Source organism: Anopheles marshallii, chromosome 2, assembly GCF_943734725.1.
Source record: "Anopheles marshallii chromosome 2, idAnoMarsDA_429_01, whole genome shotgun sequence".
NCBI lineage: Eukaryota > Metazoa > Arthropoda > Insecta > Diptera > Culicidae > Anopheles > Anopheles marshallii.
In genome coordinates, this window is record NC_071326.1 from 32,341,461 (window position 1) to 32,362,389 (window position 20,929).

Genomic DNA, 20,929 nt, shown 5'->3' on the forward strand with positions numbered 1-20,929 from the left:
GCATGAAGCCCGTGCTGCCCCCTTGATTAAAGCCAACCAACCGAGCCCCCCCAAAAACGGGACCCGCAACAGAGCGATGCTACCGGATCGTAGGCTAGGAAGGACGAAGTTGTTAAGCATAGGGATGTTTACATCCCGCCCAGCAAGAGCAACACTGCGCCATTTATGTACGCTTGCATCATTTATTGTAATATCATTTAGCAAACCAACAAAACCCGTTTCACCTAGGAAACATCTCATCTGCCATTTCAAACCCCCGCATATGGCTGTTACTGTCCATGGAAAAGCTCGCAATGTAAACTGTGCACTGTACACTGTTGTAGGAAGGGAAAGTCGAAACTCGCGGCTACACGCTGCAACCAGATCTTAGAGGGGAACAAGATCGTCTCAGTTCGGTGACAAGTTTGAGGTTTTATTTCGGCCTGCAAACATCAACAACACAACGCCGTGCCACCACCTTTGCTCAACGGAATTCATATTGGTGTGGTGCGTTTCAAATTTTGGGCAGCTTTTAAAGCGTCCCCGGCAATTGCCTTGGGGCCAAAAACACTTTCAAAATCAATCCAATTCATCACCATAATGGCGAAGGGAGAACAAAATGCACAGGAAGCGTCCGTTGCTTGGATGCAAATGGTGTTGAGTTGAGCTTTTGTTAAAAAAAAAACAGTTGACTGAAATGGAAGGATAGGACGGAAGCCTGCGAGCAAACCAAAACCAACAACATACACCACGAAACAAGCCCGGACCAGCGAGGGGGCTCATTAAAATATAATGTAACTCTTTTAAAACGGAAACAGAAAAATCACCACCAACCAGTCAAAACACGCGTGTACACGAAATGAATGGCGCGAATGTTTGTGTGACCCCCCCCCCAGGAGAGTATAGGGACGCGAGCGTTTATTTGGTCCCCGGAGTACGAAACCTGCTCCCCTTCCCCGTTTTGCGAAACTGGCTACAAAAAAAAAAAAAAAAACAATTCACAATGGATGGGAACGTTTGTGGGATAGAATTCGATACCACTACCCAACAGCGGTTCCTCACCGCGTTGAATGAGGCGTAGTGAAGTAGTAAACGAGGTAAAATTACACACACCCACACCACCTATACAACCGGAACAGGAACTAGAGGAGAGTCGCGGGCAGCAGTTTGTAGGGAGCCAGACATGGATGCGTTTTAGGTAAGGGCAGTAATAAAGGAAACGGTGGGTAGGTGGCCAGGAGGCGCAGGATTAGCATGGGAGAGCACCGTAGGGTTAGTTAGGGAAGGACAGAAATAAAAGGAAAAGATCAACCACCTTTGTAACTGCTCTATATACGAAAGAAAACTAAAAATAAAAAATAAATGTTATAATAATCAAGCTGCGTTTTGCTTCACTTTCCGTTTGATTTGTGTTTGATTTCGAGTAAGGTATTAAAGAAATGGGGACTGTATTGGAGTGGTAACTCTTGGCCCACTCACAGTTGAGCACGTCGGGCGGACATGACCACGACTAGGAGGCTCTCCTCCACCCCTGGGTGCATCTTATCTCCGTTAGGTTAAGTTCCACTTAGTCCAGCCATTCGTGGCTCATTCTCGTTCTCCACTCGCCCAGTTCGTTGAGACAAGAGTGTAGACCTTCGCTGGTCCGTATCGTCCAATCGTCGCATCGTCCTTGACGGTATATGCTATTTTCGGTGTCCAGATTGGAATCTATTCGTAATGTTTTTCATGGTCCAAAAGGTGTTTACACACAGAAAAGAGTGAGAGAATATCAAATAGCAAAACTACTCTACTACCTCTAATTCGTAATCTGTTCCAGGGTCCTGTTACGCTCAGAATCTCCGGCAAGCAGATACTTCGTCTTCGCCACATTGATCCGCAATATAATGCTTTAAAGATTCACGTTTCAGTCGGGTGCACGCTTTGCACACCGTCACATATGTAGTTCCCTTGATGTCGTTGTAATCTAAAGAATTGGATATAATGGGTGAAAACCGTGCACAATACCTCGAGAACCTCATTTCGCATAGAGCATCTAGACCTATGTTCAGGGGAGGGTTAAGCGGTACTCAAACCAAGCAGATGCTTGAGGTAGTTAGGGGCCTCGAGTACCAAGGATACTAAAGATGGGGTCCCGAGGTAATCAGCCCCGAGTGGTAGAATACCCAAAGATTCTAGCCGATGTAACGGCAGACAAGATTGGACTGCTTGACCGTCGTCAAGGGGACCCGAGACCCCGAGGAATAATCAATCTTTGATCTTTTAAATGGTGTATCAGATAGAATGGTATGGTGTAGCTCTTAAAGGGAGCCTCTAGTTAGAACAAACCTTCGAACGCAGTTCTTTGAATGTTTTCGTAATAGCTGTTGCAAGTTAGCTGATAACGTTATCAAATTTGGTCTATAGAATTGTTACAAGCGACAAAATAATGGTTGATTAACCATTACAGAAATGTAATACTACTGGCTTTTTCGTTTCTTTAAACTTATATGCAACAATAATACATTAGCTTTACAGACAGTCAACAAACGAAGTTTTATTCCGTGGTTTATTTATGTGGTTTATGCTCAACAATACATTATTAAGATTACGATTCGTGGAATCTGGTCTGGCGTGATACGGGTACCGAACACATCGTACATGCCGTACATTCCTAGAGTGGTGCACTCTATACAGCACGACTACGCTATAAATAAATTACTTGACTGACTTGGCAGACGAACTGACTGCAATACACTCAACAACGACTTTAACGATGGGGGACGCATCACAAAACAAAACGGAAAGAAACATAAAGAGAATATTCGAAAGCAAGCATCCCTGTTCATTTACTTCGCCTTGCCCTGGTTGGCGACGGATTCGATCGCTTTGCGTACCGTCTCCTCATCGCCCAGGAACTTCATCGACACGACCGGCTTCAGGTTTTCGTCCAGCTCGTACACGAACGGGATACCGGTCGGAAGGTTCAGGCCCATGATCGCCTCGTCGGTCATCTGGTCCAAGTGCTTGACGATACCGCGCAGGCTGTTACCGTGCGCCGCAATGATGATGTTCTTGCCCTCCTTCAGCTGCGGAATGATTATGTCGTTCCAGTACGGCAGCGTACGGGCTATGGTCAGCTTTAGCGATTCGGCCATCGGGAATTCGTTTGGCTTCGGGTCATCCTTGTACCGTTCGTCCTTCACGATCGCATTGTAGTAGGCATGGTCCGGTTCCATGTTTGGCGGCGGTACATCGAAACTACGGCGCCATATCAGTACCTGATCCTCACCGTACTTGGCCGCCGTTTCGGACTTGTTCAGTCCGGTCAGTCCACCGTAGTGACGCTCGTTTAAGCGCCAGGTCTTCTGGATCGGGATGGCCGTTTGGCCCGATTCCTTCAGGATCGAATCGAGCGTAACCTGGGCACGGGTTAGCAGCGACGTGTGTGCAATGTCGAACTTAAGGCCGGCCTCCTTCACAGCCTTGCCGGCGGCCAATGCTTCCTCCTTGCCTAAAAAAGAGCAACATTACAACATAGTTACATCACAACAAACATGTGAAACCTTATCGACCCGCACATACCCTTGTCGCTTAGGTTCGCATCGAACCAGCCGCAGAAGAGATTCTTCTGGTTCCACTCCGATTCACCGTGGCGAACCATCACGATGCGGTACTTTCCGGCCATTCTTTTAAGCAGCGAGATTTTTCACTTGTACGCGCGAATCAGTGGCTGAAGGAACCCGCCAGGACACGAATAGCACGGTAAATGCTGTAGGAGCACAGGAGCAAACTTGAATCCGAAACGACGACCTTTTGCTTCGGATGAAGGTCACCAGATTTAGCGCACAACTGTCAGTGGCTGACATTTGTTTTGATTCGAACGCTGTGGTGTAAGGAGCGGTCGCGTGGAAGACAAATGGATAATTAATTTCCCTTTCGTTTCGTTTTATTTTATAAATAAATTCTAATAACCAAAACCACATTCTATCAAATAGAGTTGAAAGCTAATGTGTTTTAACATAGGTTTATTTTAATTTTCCTTCGTATGCATTGGCGTGTTGTGCTGTGTTTTTCCATGTATTTTCATGGCGCGTCATGTCAGTGACAGGTTTGAAATTTTTTGGCGCCTTCTTCATTGTTTCTCGCGGTATCGCGCAGCGGATGAAAACGAGCTTGTTGTGTGGCTAAAATATTCTGTAATCGGTTAACCTGCGTCGTGTTTACTAATTTTTCGTGTGTTTCGGACAGATTCTTCTTATATCGTTCAATCAGTGTAATCGTGATTATATTTACAAGTCGTATATTCACATTTTCGAAGGAGAAGTAATACAAACACCGCTACGCTAACACAATGAGTTCCCACGGACTGACCGTAGGATTCCTTGCGGTAAGTACGTTTTGGGAGAATACAACCAGCCACCTTCTTTCATTCCTGTGTTTCCCTGAATGTAGGAAATAATGCAGGGTAACGAGCTACCTAATCCGGTGGTGCAGATCCTTGGCTCAAAGCGTATTGCCGGCAGCGGGGAACAATCCGAACGCTTCCGGTTGCTCATATCGGACGGGAAGTCTCTGTACAGCTTCGCCATGCTTGCCACGCAGCTGAATGATCTGCAAAAGCAGGACAAACTGCCGCAGTACACCATTATCCGGATCGATCGCTACACCACCTCGGTCGTTAATCGGAACGAGAAGGGTGAAAAGCGGGTGTTGATCATCGTGGAGTTGACTGTCCTGAAGGAGGGCAGTTTGGTGGGTGAAAAGATTGGTGATCCGCAACCAATCACGGACACTCCGACCCAGCCGACCAACAGTGGTTCGTCCATGTCGGCGTCCCGTCCGGCGGATACAATCGGCAGCGGCGGTAGCATTAGTAACGGGTCGACGTATGGCAGCGCGAACCGTTCGATGTCCGCGAGCACAGCACCGACCGCCGCGATCGGAGACTCGCTTACACATCCCATTTCGTCGCTAAGCCCGTACCAAAACAAGTGGGTCATAAAAGCACGCGTAACATCCAAGTCCGGCATCCGCACGTGGAGCAATGCGAAGGGCGAGGGAAAGCTGTTCAGCATGGACGTGATGGACGAGTCGGGTGAGATACGGATCACCGCGTTCAAGGAACAGTGCGACCGATACTTTGAGATGATCGAAGTCGACAAGGTGTACTTCATCTCCAAGTGTCAGCTGAAGCCGGCCAACAAGCAGTACTCGAGCTTGAAGAACGACTACGAGATGACGATGACGAACGACACGATCGTGCAGGAGTGCAAGGATGTGGACAGTACGATGCCGGAGATACAGTACAACTTTGTGCCGATATCCCAGATCGGCAACATGGAAACGAACGCGATGGTGGACGTGGTCGGCATATGCAAAGAGGTGGGCGATGTGGTACAGTTCACCGCGAAAACATCCGGCCGGGAGCTGCGAAAGCGCGAGGTAACGCTGGTAGATGCGAGCAACGCCTCCGTCCAGCTAACGCTGTGGGGTGATGATGCGCAAAGTTTTCCCACCAGCACGAACCCGGTCGTAATGCTGAGGGGGGCTCGGGTGTCGGAATTCGGCGGTGGCAAATCGCTCGGACTGATCGGTGGCAGCGTGATGAAGCTTAACCCGGACATGGAGCAGGCGCATAAGGTGCGCGGATGGTTCGAAAACGGCGGTCGCGATATGTCGGTCAGCAGTGTGTCGGCACGTACGGGCGGTGGTGCGGCTGGTATGAGCACCGAGTGGCTATCGTTCCAGGAGGCAAAGGACCGGAACCTTGGTGCCGGCGATAAGCCCGATTACTTCCAGGTGAAGGCAATGATACACACGATCAAATCGGCCAACGCCGTGTACAAGGCATGCCCGCAGGCGGAATGCAACAAGAAGGTGATCGACCAGGAGAATGGACAGTACCGGTGTGAGAAGTGTAATGCCGAGTTCCCGAACTTCAAGTACCGTCTGTTGGTGAACGTAAGTCCCTGCGTCCCCTGGATGCGTCCCTGCGTTCACACAATAATAATCATTTCGCTTTTGCTCTACTGTTTTACCCAGATGCTCATCGGTGACTGGACGTCGAATCGGTGGATAACGGTGTTTACGGAGCTGGCCGAGGAGTTGCTGGGTAAATCGTCGCAGGAGATCGGCAGTAGCCTCGAGTACCAGAAGGAGGAAGCGGAAAAGCTGTTCTCGTCGATCAGCTTCAAATCGTTCGTATTCAAGTTGCGCACGAAGGTGGAGTACTTTGGTGAGCAGCCGCGGAACAAAACGACGGCCGTTAGTGCTGCACCGGTAAACCACAAGGAATACAACGCACTGTTGATCAAGAGCATCCAGGAGCTGACCGGCGTGGGAAAGAATTAACTGACGGCCACAGTTTCGTGTTCGTAAATTCCATCTTTTCTTTCCATTTATATGATATGATTTCTCTTTCTTATAATTAATTTAAAACCAACAAAACCACGCATATACACAAAGAATAAAAATGCTCATCCGCTACTCATAAGTCATTGTTGAGTATGAACCGGTTACCCTCGGACTGTGCGCCAACGTACCGGTAACGGCATCGCCCGTACGCGCCCCGATGATCACCGACCTCGCGCAACGTTTCCGGCAGCGGGCTGTACACGGGCATCGTTTTCCGGCGCAGTCCCAACCCACTGCTGACGGTCGTGTACAGATGCTTCAGCGTGTTGCTCTTCCGGATCGTTTGCTGCTGCTTTGCCGTCCCGGAAACGGCATTCGGATCGTGGTCTAGCGTTTCACCGTAGTTCTCCAACTGGCAGCGTACGAAATCTCGTTCCATCTTCTTTACCCTCTGGCCGTCCAGAATGCGAAGTTTCGGAAGGTGTCGGATGATGTACAGTCTGCAATGAAACAGATCCGTTAGGGACCGGATCCGTGGGTGCACCGGGAAGCGTCGCCGTAACGTACCTATATTTCTGATAGTCGTATTCCGTATACTTCAGGTTCAGCAGATGGCACGGACAGGCGGGATTACCCAGCAGGCTCAGATATTCCAGCTCCGGAAAGCAGAGCGAAAGCTTCGTGAGCAGTAGATCCAAATTTTTAAACTGCAACAAAATAAAATCTTTGCTAATGGAACCAGTTTTGGCACGAACTGCACCTTGTGCAAGGTGGAAAGAAAGCCTTGGCAATGCGAGAATTGCATCTGGAAGGATCGGCGCTATCGGCGGGAGAGAGGGCCTTGCGAAAGACTATGCGGCGATTCCGATAGCCTTTGAGCTTGAGGTTTTGTGATACGATTCGGTACGATGCTGTCTTATCATATCGGTTTTCCTGCCAGGCCTACGGCCATACACAGGCACCGAACTTGAGATGCAAGTGGAGGCAACAAAATCGGAAGCCCACTGCTATGTTACCTTGTTGTTGTTCAACGAGAGCAGCTTCACATTGTTCAGCTGCGCGGGGAAGATAATCTCATCCGTTAGGAAGTTGTTGTCCAGTACGAGCTCCACCAGGAATGGGAACCGTTCCAGCGCATCGAAGGACGACAGTTTGTTGTGGCTAAGGTCGAGATGCTGTACCCGGTCGGCGTACATCGTCACGATCGCTTCCGGTAGTCGGTACGTTTTTTGATCGAAGTATAGAAGCTAGCGAAAATAGGCAGAAATAGGACACAATATAAATGCACTCGATTAGCCCAGTTCACTCACTGACCCCGTCGTGCGGAGATACCTGTCACGTACCTTTTCCTCTTGTGCGATGTACATGATTTTGTTCCAGTTGATGGCTTCCATTTTTTTCTTCAGCGCACCGTAGTCCCCACTATACTTCCGCTTGAGCGTTGGATTTCCGACTGCAATCTCCAGCTGCGTTAGTAACATTGGCACAACTGTACCTGGCCCCCACTAGAACACACTCAAACAAACACACACACACGCGCGCGCTAGGGGTGAAAAGATTTCCACCGGGAAGCAACGATACCACCAGGGACGTTGACAAACTGCACCCGGGCAATGATGGACTGGACAGATAGTGAACGCACGCGTCTGTACTGCGGCAAATAATGGAACGCACCTAAAACAATACGTGTGGTGGTGGAAACCCGATTAGGAACGGTTCCCCCCCCGGCGACCAGTGTCGAAACGATCACGAACGATCACGGGTCTGACGAACCGCAACGTTTTCACGGCAGGATTCTCTGCAAGAAGCTGCTAGACGTCGGTTTTCCCAGCGCACACACACACTATCCTTGCTTGCCCGGTTGGGGTATTGTAATGGCATCACCGAACATCGGGCACGGTCTATTATTTGCACTGCGGTTGCATCGCTAAACCGATCGCAGATTGATACTGGTCGATGATCACGTAGCGAGAGTGACGCTACGGGGCGCGCGCGGTCGATTACACTGTCTGTTCACACCGCCCGGTTGTACGCACACGGTCACTAGCGTTGTTTCTTCGCGCTGATGGCACCAAGCACATATTTGCCCACACGCTTAATGCACGATTATGACCACCGTCGACGATGGCCTGTTATCAGTAGAACGGTGGCCCAGCACTACGTTCTCTATCGTGGTCGCTTCTTGAGGATTGCTGCGCTCGGTTGGACTTGATCGTGTTTCGTCAAAGGCAAAAGAGTCCCAATATTAACACTCACGCACACACTTTCTCTACACCTGCACAAGAACGGACAACGCCGGTTTAAATCCCTCGTGACAATGTTGGGCAGGCTCGGATTCGGTGCACACTGTTGTTGCCCGTTGATTATTCGATCCAGCACTGTTCAGCATCTCATAATCAAGCGAATGGCAATTTCGGCTCGATGTTGTCACTTTTTCTTTTGGTGTGTTGGTATGATAGTACCGGCAATCCGGTACCTCGCCGGTGGCTTATCAGTTGCCGGGGATGCGTGTTTATATTGTTTTAAATAATTTGTTTGCAGCGCTGGCTTGATCTTCACCGTACTACTACTACCAGCAGCAGCCCAATGTCTATAGCGCACTGGGCCTTGTACTGGGCCTTGTTAATCGTACCGACAAGCGCTTGGTGAACGAATGCATCATATTACAACCCCCGACAGGAAACCCCTGGAACGTTCGAACCGCGGCGAGCGTTTCGCTTCATTCGTCACTTGTAGTGATTCTTGGCATATACATGGATGTGGGTTTTTGTGCTCCTTCCTTCCATTTAGAATGACCGGCTCACGAATGACTGTTGGTTCCTAGCACCGTTGTTTTGCACCAGTGGACGACAGAGTCTAACGCTATACCGACAAAGTTTAGGACTATCCAGCCTGCTACGTTATAGATTATACGTTCATGTTTGTTTCGATAGTTCCAATCCAATCAGCAATTTAGTTTTAATATTTTAAAAGACACTATTAAAGCATTGGATAATCGAAACCTTCTTCAAGGTAACTGACCGAGCAAATTACTTTTAATTAACTTGAAAAAGTTTAACGGCTCTTGCTCTCGACTGATGGAATGGATTAGGTGTTTTGAAGTGATCACATTTTTTTGTTACAAGGAGGCAAAATCTTCGTAACAATCCCTGGTTGAACTGTAGGAAAGTACAAACATACGGGATCATCATTCGGTATTCATGTGTGAGAGGGGCATTGACACTCCGTTAATCTTTACGATACGCACTATTACAGCAACAGTCCTTGAAGTTCAGTAGATCGTCGTCTATCGCTTTTGAAGTGTCTAATGGCCAAGATGAGATGCAATTCATCTTCCGATCTTATCACGGCGTGAGTTCTCACGTCGATCACCGTTCAGTACTGAATACTCCTTTCGTTGGTGATCGCTCCCCTCAAAGCTTCCAGCTGATCGCTCTTCTCTTGCCTACAGCACAGCCATATTTGCCTTCAGCTGATCGGTTGCCCCTGGAGCTTATCTGACTTGTTTTCATGTTTTGTGTAAACTGGCCTCATGTAAGAGTGTTGAACTGCTCAACTACCTCCATGGGTGGGGATGCCATTCATATCGGGTACTGCCCAGATTTGAGGCAAACGGCAAACCTTAGAATTCGATTGTTGTTAGGTTGACGATGTTGAAAATCGAAAAATTGACCCCAATCTACAGTGATTCCGAACAATTTCAGCGCAATGCTCTAGTATGCACCTTTAGAGTGGACCAGATTGTAACGTATTTAGGTCTTTTAGTTAATAGATGCTGCAATTTTTGAAGTGCATGCGGTCCAGCATTTGTGGTTGAAAGCAATCTGCAAAAAGGCAATACATACATCAGATTTTCGCTTAGTTCTAAACAGCTTAGAATCTATAAAAGTCGTTAAATAGCTTTGGTTATCGGATCCCTCCGATGTCTATCGAAGACGATGGCGTTGGATCCTTACAATTTACGGATAAAATACATTTTTACATACAATACACAGGCACATTTATTATAATACACATATTCGAGTCGTAAAATTGCACAACATATACTAAAGAATTGTTCTATAGCGCCTCTCTCTAGCGTCGTTTGTGATGGTTGGCATTGCTGAGCTTTTTCAGTTGCCGAAGGGCACACTTCGCTGCCGTACATTTGGCGATACGGTAGTTCCTTCCGATACCACGGAATTTACCTTTCCCGAACACTTCCACCGTTACCCGGACCCGTCGACCATCCGCCAGTTTCTCCGGTTTGCTGGAAAATAAAACCAAGCTATAGACCAGATGAACAACGAAGAAGGAACAGCACAAAACTTCATACCCAAATTTGGCCGTTTCCGGTTCCATTTCCAGCAGCTCCCGTATAGGTGATTTCGGTACCGAACTGCTAAATTTCTCTATTTCTGGGCCCATCATTTTGCGGTAAACCTGGTGGGGAATAGGAGAGAAAGGGGATTTTCTTTTACGTTCGTCCAGTGTCGATGCGCTTTCCACCTGTCCATACCTTCCACACGGTATCGAGCGACATATCGGAATCTAAGAATATGGCACCGGCAATTGATTCGAACACATCGCCCAACGCTTTTGGTACCTCCACGTCTTCCGCTTCCCCGATGCCTCTGCCATCGGCAATACCACCGCTCCCTTCCACACCACCAATCGGCACTGCCATCCCGATCTCTCCCAGATCCTCGTCGTCGTCCTGCAGGTAGTATTCCTCCTCCGTAATACGGTGACCATTCTCTTGCTGGATGCGCACGAAACGATCGATTACCTCCTGCAAACCGGGCGACAGATGCAGGAAGTACTTGTGGAACCCGTGGCGTACGGCAAGCGATGCAAATATCGTATTATTTACGAGCGCCGACCGCAAATCGGTAAGGGCGCCCGGTGAGTGCTGCCTTCGATCCTCGTACAGATGGCGCGTGATGAGGTAGTCCAGGATGGCATCGCCAAGAAATTCTAACCGTTGGTAACAGTCCGTCAGACGGTTTGGGCTGTAGGATGCATGTGTCATGGCTTGCAGCAGGTAGGATCGGTCCTGGAACTGATAGCCGAGCACTTCCTCGAACACGTCGAACCCTTGCAACAGTCTTGTCAGCTCGCGAGCCGTCGCAACGGCCCCAGTATCGATGCCACCGAACGTTATGTTGGCCCGGACCATGGGCGAAGGTGGTGCGACCCAGTGCCCGTACTCCGCAATCGTGGCAGTGCCAGTCGATTGCAGCGCGTCCCGTTCGATTTCTCCATACCGGGAAACCACCGACGGTGTGTTTGATAGATCGCGCTGCTTCTCCGGTGGTTCCCGGATCGGAAGCACTCGTATACCGAGCCATGCCATAAAGAGTAAAGCCCCGCGCGGGCCACACTCGATCAGGTACGCACCGATCAGTGCCTCGACACAGTCCGCCACCGATTTGTCCGGTATGCTGTGCTGCGTTACCAGATTGTACGGAATGAAGCAGACGTTGTAGTCCATCTCATCATCATCATTGTCTTCTCCGTTGGTTGTATCGTCTTCGTCGTCCTCTTCATCACTGTCCCTGTCGCCGTTGAGGTCCTTCTTTCGTTTGGCACGCGATCGTTCCTGGATTATGTCACATATTTCGTCACACGACAGACGCTTGATATCGGGCAGGTCGGCCAAATTCCAATGGCAGGCAGGAATCTACAAAAAAAAACACACAAACTATTCGTTAAGCTGTCGGTGGCCGCTTTTATAAACACACGCGCAACTTACCTTAGCATCCATCAGCTTTTGTTCGAGATTTTTCGGCACGTAGTAGCATGGAGGTAACCAGTTGTCGTGGGGTTCAAATTTGGCCGCGATCATACAATCGCCTAACCGTTTCCTTCGCCCCAATCGGTAAAGGTTCAGATTCGACACCTGTTTCGATCGCAGATGGCTCAGCTTGCCCTCGTGCACATTGTCATACCGGCAGTAGAGATAGGTCGTTATGGCATACTTTAGAAAAGAATCACCTATCGTTTCCAGCCGTTCCAGATTGATACCATCGTTGGCGTTTGACATGGTAAGTGCTTGCAAAATGATGGCCGGGCTTGGTCCGGGATGTTGATTCAAGTCCGGTTGATAGTCGAAACTGAAGCTTTCGCCATCGTTATCCATCCGGGCCGGACTAAGCGCGGAGGTGCAGTCTGCACCATTATTTTGCGTCGCTCCGCTGCGCATGGAATGTTTCGGTTTGTAGTTGCACGCCGTCTGTCCAGCAGCAATAGCCGGAAAAGGGTTGCTAATGGTGAGTTCGATCACCTTCGCTAGTGACGGATCCGAACGATCGTGGTTTTCGTCCAGAAAGTTATCAAACTGCGATCCACCACGGAGCACCGTGTAACGCTCGGGAAAGAACGGTTCATTCAAACCGTACAGATCGTCCAACCGGAGCCATCGTTCTCCATTGCTGCCGTTTCGTACCAACAGCTCGAACAGTTCTTCCGCCTCGACGTACGGTACGAACTCCTGGAACGGTAGCCCACCCAGATCGTTCATCAGTGCGCTAAGTGTTGCCAGTTCTTCATCCTCCAGCTTCGAACGCCAGTGGTGCACGGAAAGCCGCTCGTTCCAGCGCACAAGCGTCCCCTGCTGTCGGATGTTATTCTTCGTGTGGTTTTTCTGCTGCTCAAAGCTTTGCTCCGCTGCTTGGCGTTCCTCGGCACATAGCTGATCGTTCGGCGAGTAACAGAATCCATCCACTGCATTCTTTGAGCTCTGGTACAGCATATCATTTTGGCGCAACCGTTGTATGATGCTTTGCTGTGTGCGTCGCCGCTGCAGATCGCACTCGGAATCGATCGCTTCGGCATCGTTTTCAGTCTTGAACTCAATCTTCAACCGTCCATCCAGATTCATCGATGTTTCCTGCTGATTTGTGGCTAGCTTCTTGCACGCCCTGCTGTTTGAGTCGTTCGATGCGTTTGTGGCCCCTTCGGGACCTTCGATGGCTGGTAAAGCATTTGCCGGTCCGTCCACGACGTCGAACAGGTAGTGATCTTCCTCTTCGTAATAGTCGTCGGAGGAGTAGTAATTTGCGCTACTGTTGCTACTGCAATCGGACTCGTACCGAAGGAATGACGGCGAAGAAGGGCCTCTTCTGACTGTCGGAAATTAGGAAGAAAACATTAATAGAAACTAAATGTTTGCCGTCCGCAGGCAGGATCCAGCAACGGGTAAATAAAGTCAAAGAACCCTAGAAATAGTAGGCCTGGACCTCTTGAGGTTGTTGTGCCGGTAAAAGAAAGAAAAGAAGAAACGTTTGCCGTTCTCTTCCGTGCTGGGAAACATTTACCTCCATTTTCCATATCATCGTTGTCATCACCGGTCGCTACACCGGCCGCCATTTCATTGGACCATGTACCAATTTCAAGCAACGATCCGTCAGCATCAGTCTTCTGTTCTTCCTTGTCCTTATCTGCACTGGTATCATCATCACCGTCACCATCACCAATCGCACCTTTTTCCTTTTTCAAACCATCTTCCTCATCGATCTCTACCAGCGCCTCTTCTTCATTTGCCACTTTCTTTTGTTCAATGATGGCACACCCTTCTAGTGGATCGTTTTCTGTTACCACAGCCTGCGATGTTTTCTGTTCCTTTGTTTTGCGCAACACATCCGCCAGATTCCAGCCAAAGCTTAGCATTGGCCACTGAAAGTGACCCTCCCGTAGCTCATCGACATTTTCCCATCCCAAACGTAGGTCTCGCGCAACCTGACGCCGTATCTCATCCGCCAACAGCAGCGCATTGATGCGATACAGTACGCACGGTAGACAGACGGCCGCCCGCCACAGTGAAGCAGGAAACGGATGTATCGTACACAGCTCGGGAACAAGAATTTGTTTCTGCTCCAAGTTTTCCCGCTTGGCTCGCTTTGTTTCTTCCGAGCTGGTCGGAAGCGCCACACCCTTACGGTTCACGTACCGCGGTGTGAGGAAGTTAAGTCTGGCACTCGTATGATCAACGTCCAGCAACGGTTGGCGTAGATTTTGTATGTGAATGCTGTACTTGCGGTGGTAATATTCCTCGAACGTGGCATAGTTTGAACCAGGGAAAGCGCTTTTCGGCGACAGATGGTTACAGATTTCCGCCACATAGAAGTACTGCGGTTGGTCCCGGTTGCGGTACCAGGGCATTACAACTGCGTCGCGAAATTTACCCACATCGAACACGTATCCTTGGCGCGCATCGTCCGGTATAAACGTTGGTCCACTCCGATGAATGTTCGTTGCAATCTTCTCCACAAACTCCCAATCCACCGTTACAACGTCCGGTTGGCAGGATGGACCGTTGCCGGATGGGCCGGTACCGTTCGACACAGCCAGTCGCTTTATGGTCGGCACGATGAAGAAACAATTCTCCACCGCATTGGAATCGTACAGCATGAGACTTTTCTGCAAGCGTAACACCTTGGTGAAGGTGTACTTTACGAAACAGTTCACCATTTCCAGCTGTTGCGCGGTGAGTCGGACACGCTGCGGGCAGAGATCGAGCGATACTTTCACCTCACCGGAACGGGTAAATATCGGAAAGGAACTTATCTTTGGTATGAGTTTCGTTGTTAAAATGCCGAACCCTTGCGGTGATTCTTCCGGTGCATATATCTTACGGCCCCGCGTATTTTGCTCCTCCGGAATCGGACAGATCAGCTCCATGCGTATGTGGTATAGATAGGCCACCGTATCAACGTCCGGTCGACAGTCGTTAAATACTGAGGCAATCTGTAAAAAAAAAAGTGTAAAAAAGGCCATTATTGCTCTGCTTGCGAGTGTCTGAGTTCCGGATTAAAATACCCTTTTATAGTAGTATTGCCGTCGTTTCGTTGTCCCCGGACGTGGGTCACTATTTTCCGACAGTATCTTTGCGTCCGATTCTTCGAGCTCAAAGTTTTCCCAATCGGATTCGAATGCACGGAACGCTTCCTTGCCGTACGGTTGAAACGAATGATCTAGCTCTCCGGCAGCGTGCAACATCCGGCAAGTCGTATACGCAGCCAACCGTCGCGCCAACGTTTCCGTGGGCATCGGTAAACCCTTGCGTGTGGAAAAACAGAATGTTATTTTTCCTAAACTGTACCGAAACTGTTGCTGACAAGCTTCTTACCAATATGTCTTCCTTCCATGGGGAGTTTATTGGCAAACGGATAGTGTACTGGTACAGCGTTCGTCCTTTTCGCACCGTTGTAGCACAGCGCCAGATCGGTGTGAGCTTGGTGAACGTATCGCTTGGCAGCTTGGCACAGTATTTGTTCAGTGTTTGGACAGCATTGCCTAACCACAGCGAAGCGATCGGTCCGACATTCGATTGACTAACGCTACCTGGACGATAAACTTCGAGACAGTGATTAAAGCACTCGGCATGTTTCAGTTCCCATTCGACGGGTTCGCCGTTACGACATTTGGCAAGCAGCAGCTGTGAGGTAAAGACAACATTAAAAACATACCAATGATAAGGCATCCTTCGTATGACAAACCTTTTCAACTTCTCGATAAATTGCCACCCGTTCAATCATCGCATCGGTAGATTGTTTAATGAGCTCCTGATCCGGTTCTTCCCTTTGTGCCGTACATTCGTCCGTGGGCGAATCTTGAACCGTAAACACTCCATCCAGTGGCTCTTCGTCGCTCGGTTCCGTTTCTTCCTTCGGTTCATCCGAAACGGTCGATTGTTCCGGCGTAACGAACAAAATATGATAAGCGCCCGGTGCTTTCGCACGGCCCTTACACTGAGCGTACGATCGATAGTTCGAGGGACTGTTCCATCGTATGACCAGATTGCACTTTGGCAGTTCAATACCTTCCTCTAGCACGGACGTCCCTATCAACAGGTTGCACTCGTGCATCCGGAAGCGTTTCAACACTTCCTCCTGCTTGCGATGCTCCAGCGCGGCCTGCTGAGCATCCGTTTGTGGATTCGCCACCTTATCGACCGTGTACTGTGGGCTTATGAAGTCAAATTCCCGCTGCGAACGAGATATTTCGTACAGCAGCACATAAAGTATGCGCGCCATCGATCGGTTATTGCAAAAAATCAAACCACACAGCGCATCCGTCGCATCGTTCGATTTGTGATGCGAATGGCCACCACCGATTCCACCGCCGGGAAAACGTTTTCTACGAAAATTGTTCCCGCGTCCGTCGGTACCGTGGCGTGGCGATTGTACACCGTCGGTGGAGAACATTTCGGTGCCTTTGTGCTTCTGGCACAACCGTTCGGCTTGCTTGCGTGTGGCACCGAGCAAATTTTCCAGCCGCTTAATGCGTTCGTCTACGTGCGCTATTTGTGCTTCGAACGAGTGGTAACGCTTCTCCAAATCATTACACTCGACGTTACGGCAGAAACAGTACAGAATTTTTGACTGATGCTGGTGGTGGTGAAGAGTGCCCTGCTGGCAACGCTCCTTGGGCCGGTTCCGTTGCTCCCCGAACCATGCCAGTACCTCGAGCAGACGGCAAACTTTTGGTGTTGAGAAACGTTTAATGCGCTCAAGCTCTGTCCCGTAACGAGCAAACACGTGTGCAACTATGGCCCGCGTCATTACCAGCGCGGTCGATACTTCTTGGAGCAGTAGAAAGTGCCGCTCGTATGGTGTTCGAATCTTTTCCTTCTCAATCGTCGTTAGCAGCTCTAGCGCACCGCGATCCGCGCCCCAGGGACCAAATTCGCGCAACAGATCGAGATATTGGTTGAGGTAGCTTATGGGTTGTACCGTTGGATCGGGAATGGAACGTAGCTCACGGCGCAGTTCGTCTTCCTCCTCGTCACAATCCAATTTCCCATTAGCACCCGCCTTATCGCTAGCACTCTCGTTACTGTCCAAGTCGTACAGTGCTAATGGATCGTACCGATGGTCCTGCAGGAACATGATGTGGCCTTGTATTAACTTCCGCAGATTATCACTGAGTGTTGATGGCTGTGCTGGAACACATTCCAGAATAAGTTCGGTGGGCTTTGTGCTGAATCTGGAAGTATTTATGGAACAATTTATTACACACATAAGTAACAACCGGTAAACTAACAAATCCTCACCGAAGTACGCTGGTAATGTCGCTTGCCGTTTCGATACGAGCTCGAAGGCACCGCTCGAGCGAATGCAGTTCCCAGCATAATCGTTCCGGTGTACAACCTGCTCCGTGCAAAGGACCGGCCAGACCAAGAATTCTTGTCTTTTGATTTGCTTGACAGCCGAGCCGGGAACAGATCTCCCACAGCTCCTTATGACCATAGCTTTTATGGCATTCTTCCACAATCAGTAAGCTTATGTTTTCAATCCGAACCGCTCCTTGATCGATGTACTCCAGCAGCGTAGAATCGCTTCCGAAGAACAGCACATCTGCCAATGCTAGATCCGTCGACACTACCGATTGTCCCATCGAGTCGAGCTCGAGCGAATCGTCACCGAATTCCTCCGTGCCTATATTGGCCACTTTCAAGTCGGTTAGATTCGATACCATCGACGATAGTAACGAGCGATCGACACGTGGTGTCAGGTAAACAGCTTTCCGTGCCGCTCCCGGTTGGTCCCACCATTCGGAGCGCATCGATTGGATAAGCTTCACCGAAAGAAACTCTTTGGCGGTATTGTGAGCCAAACACACGATCAGATTTTCCTCCCGAGCCATAGCCAACAGCTCGGTTTGATAATCACGGGGCGTAAGGGCCGTTGTGTGGATGTTACCATCCGTCCAGTGAAACAAAGACATCGTGACGGGGCTGTGTGGTTAAAATCCGGGAATTGAATTAAACTACACTTATTGCGCTATTCTGTGCTTCAGGGGAATGTTAATGATGTTTCGGCGTTCAGTTACACACGCGCATAATATGCGACTTGAAGCCGAATGATGCAAATATTCGGCACACTTGCAAAAGTAAACATTTTCTAAATTCACAACACTTGCAACGGAGCATGCAAGCAGCGTCCGTTTTTTTTCCTACTGCTTTGTTGTGATTTGCTGCTCGATGCCGGGCACAGTTGGATGTCGATAGGTCATGTAAAATGACAGCCAGTAGATACCTCGCAGGTAAGCTTTCGCGAACTTCTCCGCGTCTCAGCCACTTTCAGCCCACGTGGGCTGATACTTTTACGTTTCCACACAAGCCATCTATGATTTTTCGTTCGTCAAGCATGGTCTTGTCTCGCTTTTTTCGCACTTTGCCAAAGCCGGGGCACTTTGCGTTGTGTGTATGCACGCCGCGCTCATGGAATATCAATGTGTTTGTGTGCAGTGCAAAATCTTTCTTTACAAACTTTTTTTTTTCTTTACTTTTTTAAATCTTTACAGCCTAACGCAGCCAAGCTTTTTTTGAGCGGTATTGCAAATGCATAGAGCGATGAAATTGAAAAAAGGACACTAATTAAATTAGATTTGATGCTTCAATCAATAAATATATTTTTGTTGAAATATTATTTACACACACACATACTTAATATACTTCCAAACATGGTCAAATACGAAGATATGGAAATAAAATAGACAAAACTTATAAAATATTTTTTTATGATTTGCTATTAAATATGTAAAATTTTACACTTATCAGGTTGAATGTTTTGTCCTCTCCATTCGATGCTTTTAGCACATTGTTCACCTTCCGTTGTGTTCAATACGAATACTTTTTCCGTAGATAATCAATTTAAACAGATGAAAAAAACATGTAGAATTCAATGACAAAATCGAAATTTTTGGATTTCAGTGACTTACCAACAGCCCTAAGCTGTCATAATGTGATCATGACACCATGATTTAAGAACAAATATTAGACAAAAAAATCGCAATTTTATTTCATAACGCCCCCTTACAATTGCCCCTTGATAATACAACCCCTATTTCAAACGAGGTTCTAGCATAACAATACAATAATGTACACATGTTAACACATTTCTCCATCGCAGTGTGCGACATTTGCCAACGGCCGGCTAATCAATTTCCAACTTTCGCAGCGTGCCGCAGAGATCGTTGCCATTATTTCGCCGAGATTCGTCAATCTTCCACCGGCTGCCGTCGGTAATGTAATCACTACGGAGCGGAAGAAACATAAACATTAAAACATCTTCTCACAACAGTCTTTCCAGTGCACCACACACACCGCTGTAGTTTAATCCTGTTGAACCAGTCTTCCTTGTGCTTTATGATCGACTGTTTGCCACCGTACTCGTCCGGCAGGGCTGCTTTTGGAAGATGGGCATAGATTGTTTCAGAGTTGGGCAGATGAAAGTGCAGCTGAAAGCGAATAGAGAAATAAAGTTAAGTAAAAGAATACCCTTCAACAGGAGCTCTTCATCGTACCATATCGGCCACACGCTTCTTCATGAACGGTTTCACCAAACACATGACCCGATCCAGAAAGGGTGTACAGTTGATGACATGAATGGCCTTCAGACGCACGGGGTGTGCTTCCTGCGTTAGAGAGACGTTGGCACAATAATAAGCCTTCTGCCTTAATTTCACCATTGCTAGTTACCTGAGTGTAGCGCATGTAGACGCGCAATGTCGACAGTACGACCTTGGTCATGTGGCGAAGCGTGAATCCGTTCATGTCAAAAATAGGCACGTCTCCCCCATCGTTCATTGGGACGTCCGGTTGGATCATGCGAAGATCGGCAATGATGAAAAACGTCTTAATGACATCGTTGAAATCGAACTAAAACGACAGTATGAAGCTTTAGAAAGGAAGAGATCCGGCTCGGTGTCGGTGCAAGCGTACCTTATCGGGATCACAATCCACCAAACGATAGTAAATAAACTTGTCTTCACATCCTTCCACCGACGGCAAGGGTACCATATCGCTGCGAAAGAATAGCAAAATTCATAAGTAATACAAGTTAAGCATCTGACCGCTATTATCATCGGACCAAATACCGTACATTGAACGTAAAATGCTCATCACGTTGGTGCTGAGTGGATCACGGTTATCGAAAATGGCCGGATTGTTCTGCCGGATCGTGTACCCGAGCACGAATATTTTCTTCGCATACTCCAGATCACCGCGGGTCGAGTGAATGTATCTTTGCAGCAGTGTTGGATCTAGAAGGTGTTTGACAAAAAAATAAAATGGCAGACATCTCCATAATAAGCCACTGATAAGTAACCTGTTAACGCCGTGCGGTAATTGTAACTTACGTATATTCTGTGGCAGATGAGGTTGGGTGGCAATCCAGTCCTTCAACCGTTCCGCTCCCTCTTCTAGATTAAACTGCTGCTCGATGCCCATTCTTCAAATTGGGCTTTCTAAAATTGGCGAGGAAAAGTGTGTTGTGTTAAAAAGGTTTTAATGATTGAGAAGATGTAACAATTGCAATAAAGTCGTAATATTGTGCGCAGATAGTTAGTAGAATACTGTGTTCTTCATCTCATTTAACTTTCTTACTTTAACTTCTTTACTTCTTTAACTTCTCAGGTGGAATTAAAAAAGGGATAGAGTATTAAATTAGAATTGAAAATTAATTAGAATTAAAAAAAGGTATGATGGTAGCGATGCCGATCTTCACATGAACGGACCGGACCAAAATCCCATCCGTAAATAAAGCAAGTTACGGGTAAATAAAGTAGCAGAAAGCCAAAAATGGCAGGCCTCTTGAGATTGTTGTGCCGATAAAGAAGACTTATTTTT

The 20,929-nt window shown here is 48.2% G+C and overlaps 5 protein-coding genes across 5 annotated transcripts; 1 reads left to right on the forward strand and 4 right to left on the reverse strand.

The window, feature by feature from the left end:
* Positions 1 to 2,807: 2,807 nt before the first annotated feature.
* Positions 2,808 to 3,646, reverse strand: LOC128707868 (phosphoglycerate mutase 2-like). Its single transcript, XM_053802827.1, has 2 exons — positions 3,544 to 3,646; positions 2,808 to 3,472 (listed from the first exon to the last, which is right to left on the reverse strand). Exons 1-2 carry the CDS (start codon positions 3,644 to 3,646, stop codon positions 2,808 to 2,810), a joined length of 768 nt encoding a protein of 255 aa, XP_053658802.1.
* Positions 3,647 to 4,312: 666 nt separating this feature from the next.
* LOC128707314 (replication protein A 70 kDa DNA-binding subunit) lies at positions 4,313 to 6,312 on the forward strand. Its single transcript, XM_053802265.1, has 3 exons — positions 4,313 to 4,348; positions 4,414 to 5,922; positions 6,004 to 6,312. Exons 1-3 carry the CDS (start codon positions 4,313 to 4,315, stop codon positions 6,310 to 6,312), a joined length of 1,854 nt encoding a protein of 617 aa, XP_053658240.1.
* Positions 6,313 to 6,427: 115 nt separating this feature from the next.
* On the reverse strand, positions 6,428 to 7,796 carry LOC128708035 (leucine-rich melanocyte differentiation-associated protein-like). The gene is made up of 4 exons (XM_053802993.1): positions 7,659 to 7,796; positions 7,332 to 7,562; positions 6,883 to 7,022; positions 6,428 to 6,815 (listed from the first exon to the last, which is right to left on the reverse strand). The coding sequence occupies exons 1-4, from the start codon at positions 7,794 to 7,796 to the stop codon at positions 6,449 to 6,451; spliced, it is 876 nt and encodes a 291-aa protein (XP_053658968.1). The 3' UTR covers positions 6,428 to 6,448.
* A 2,593-nt stretch (positions 7,797 to 10,389) lies between these two features.
* LOC128719302 (endoribonuclease Dcr-1) lies at positions 10,390 to 18,024 on the reverse strand. The gene is made up of 9 exons (XM_053812927.1): positions 17,351 to 18,024; positions 15,795 to 17,283; positions 15,425 to 15,733; positions 15,115 to 15,354; positions 13,614 to 15,042; positions 12,050 to 13,422; positions 10,814 to 11,977; positions 10,631 to 10,737; positions 10,390 to 10,564 (listed from the first exon to the last, which is right to left on the reverse strand). The coding sequence occupies exons 1-9, from the start codon at positions 18,022 to 18,024 to the stop codon at positions 10,390 to 10,392; spliced, it is 6,960 nt and encodes a 2,319-aa protein (XP_053668902.1).
* A 1,211-nt stretch (positions 18,025 to 19,235) lies between these two features.
* Positions 19,236 to 20,530, reverse strand: LOC128706795 (alpha-tocopherol transfer protein-like). Its single transcript, XM_053801736.1, has 7 exons — positions 20,440 to 20,530; positions 20,184 to 20,343; positions 20,024 to 20,105; positions 19,781 to 19,960; positions 19,606 to 19,716; positions 19,406 to 19,539; positions 19,236 to 19,335 (listed from the first exon to the last, which is right to left on the reverse strand). Exons 1-7 carry the CDS (start codon positions 20,528 to 20,530, stop codon positions 19,236 to 19,238), a joined length of 858 nt encoding a protein of 285 aa, XP_053657711.1.
* Positions 20,531 to 20,929: the final 399 nt, after the last annotated feature.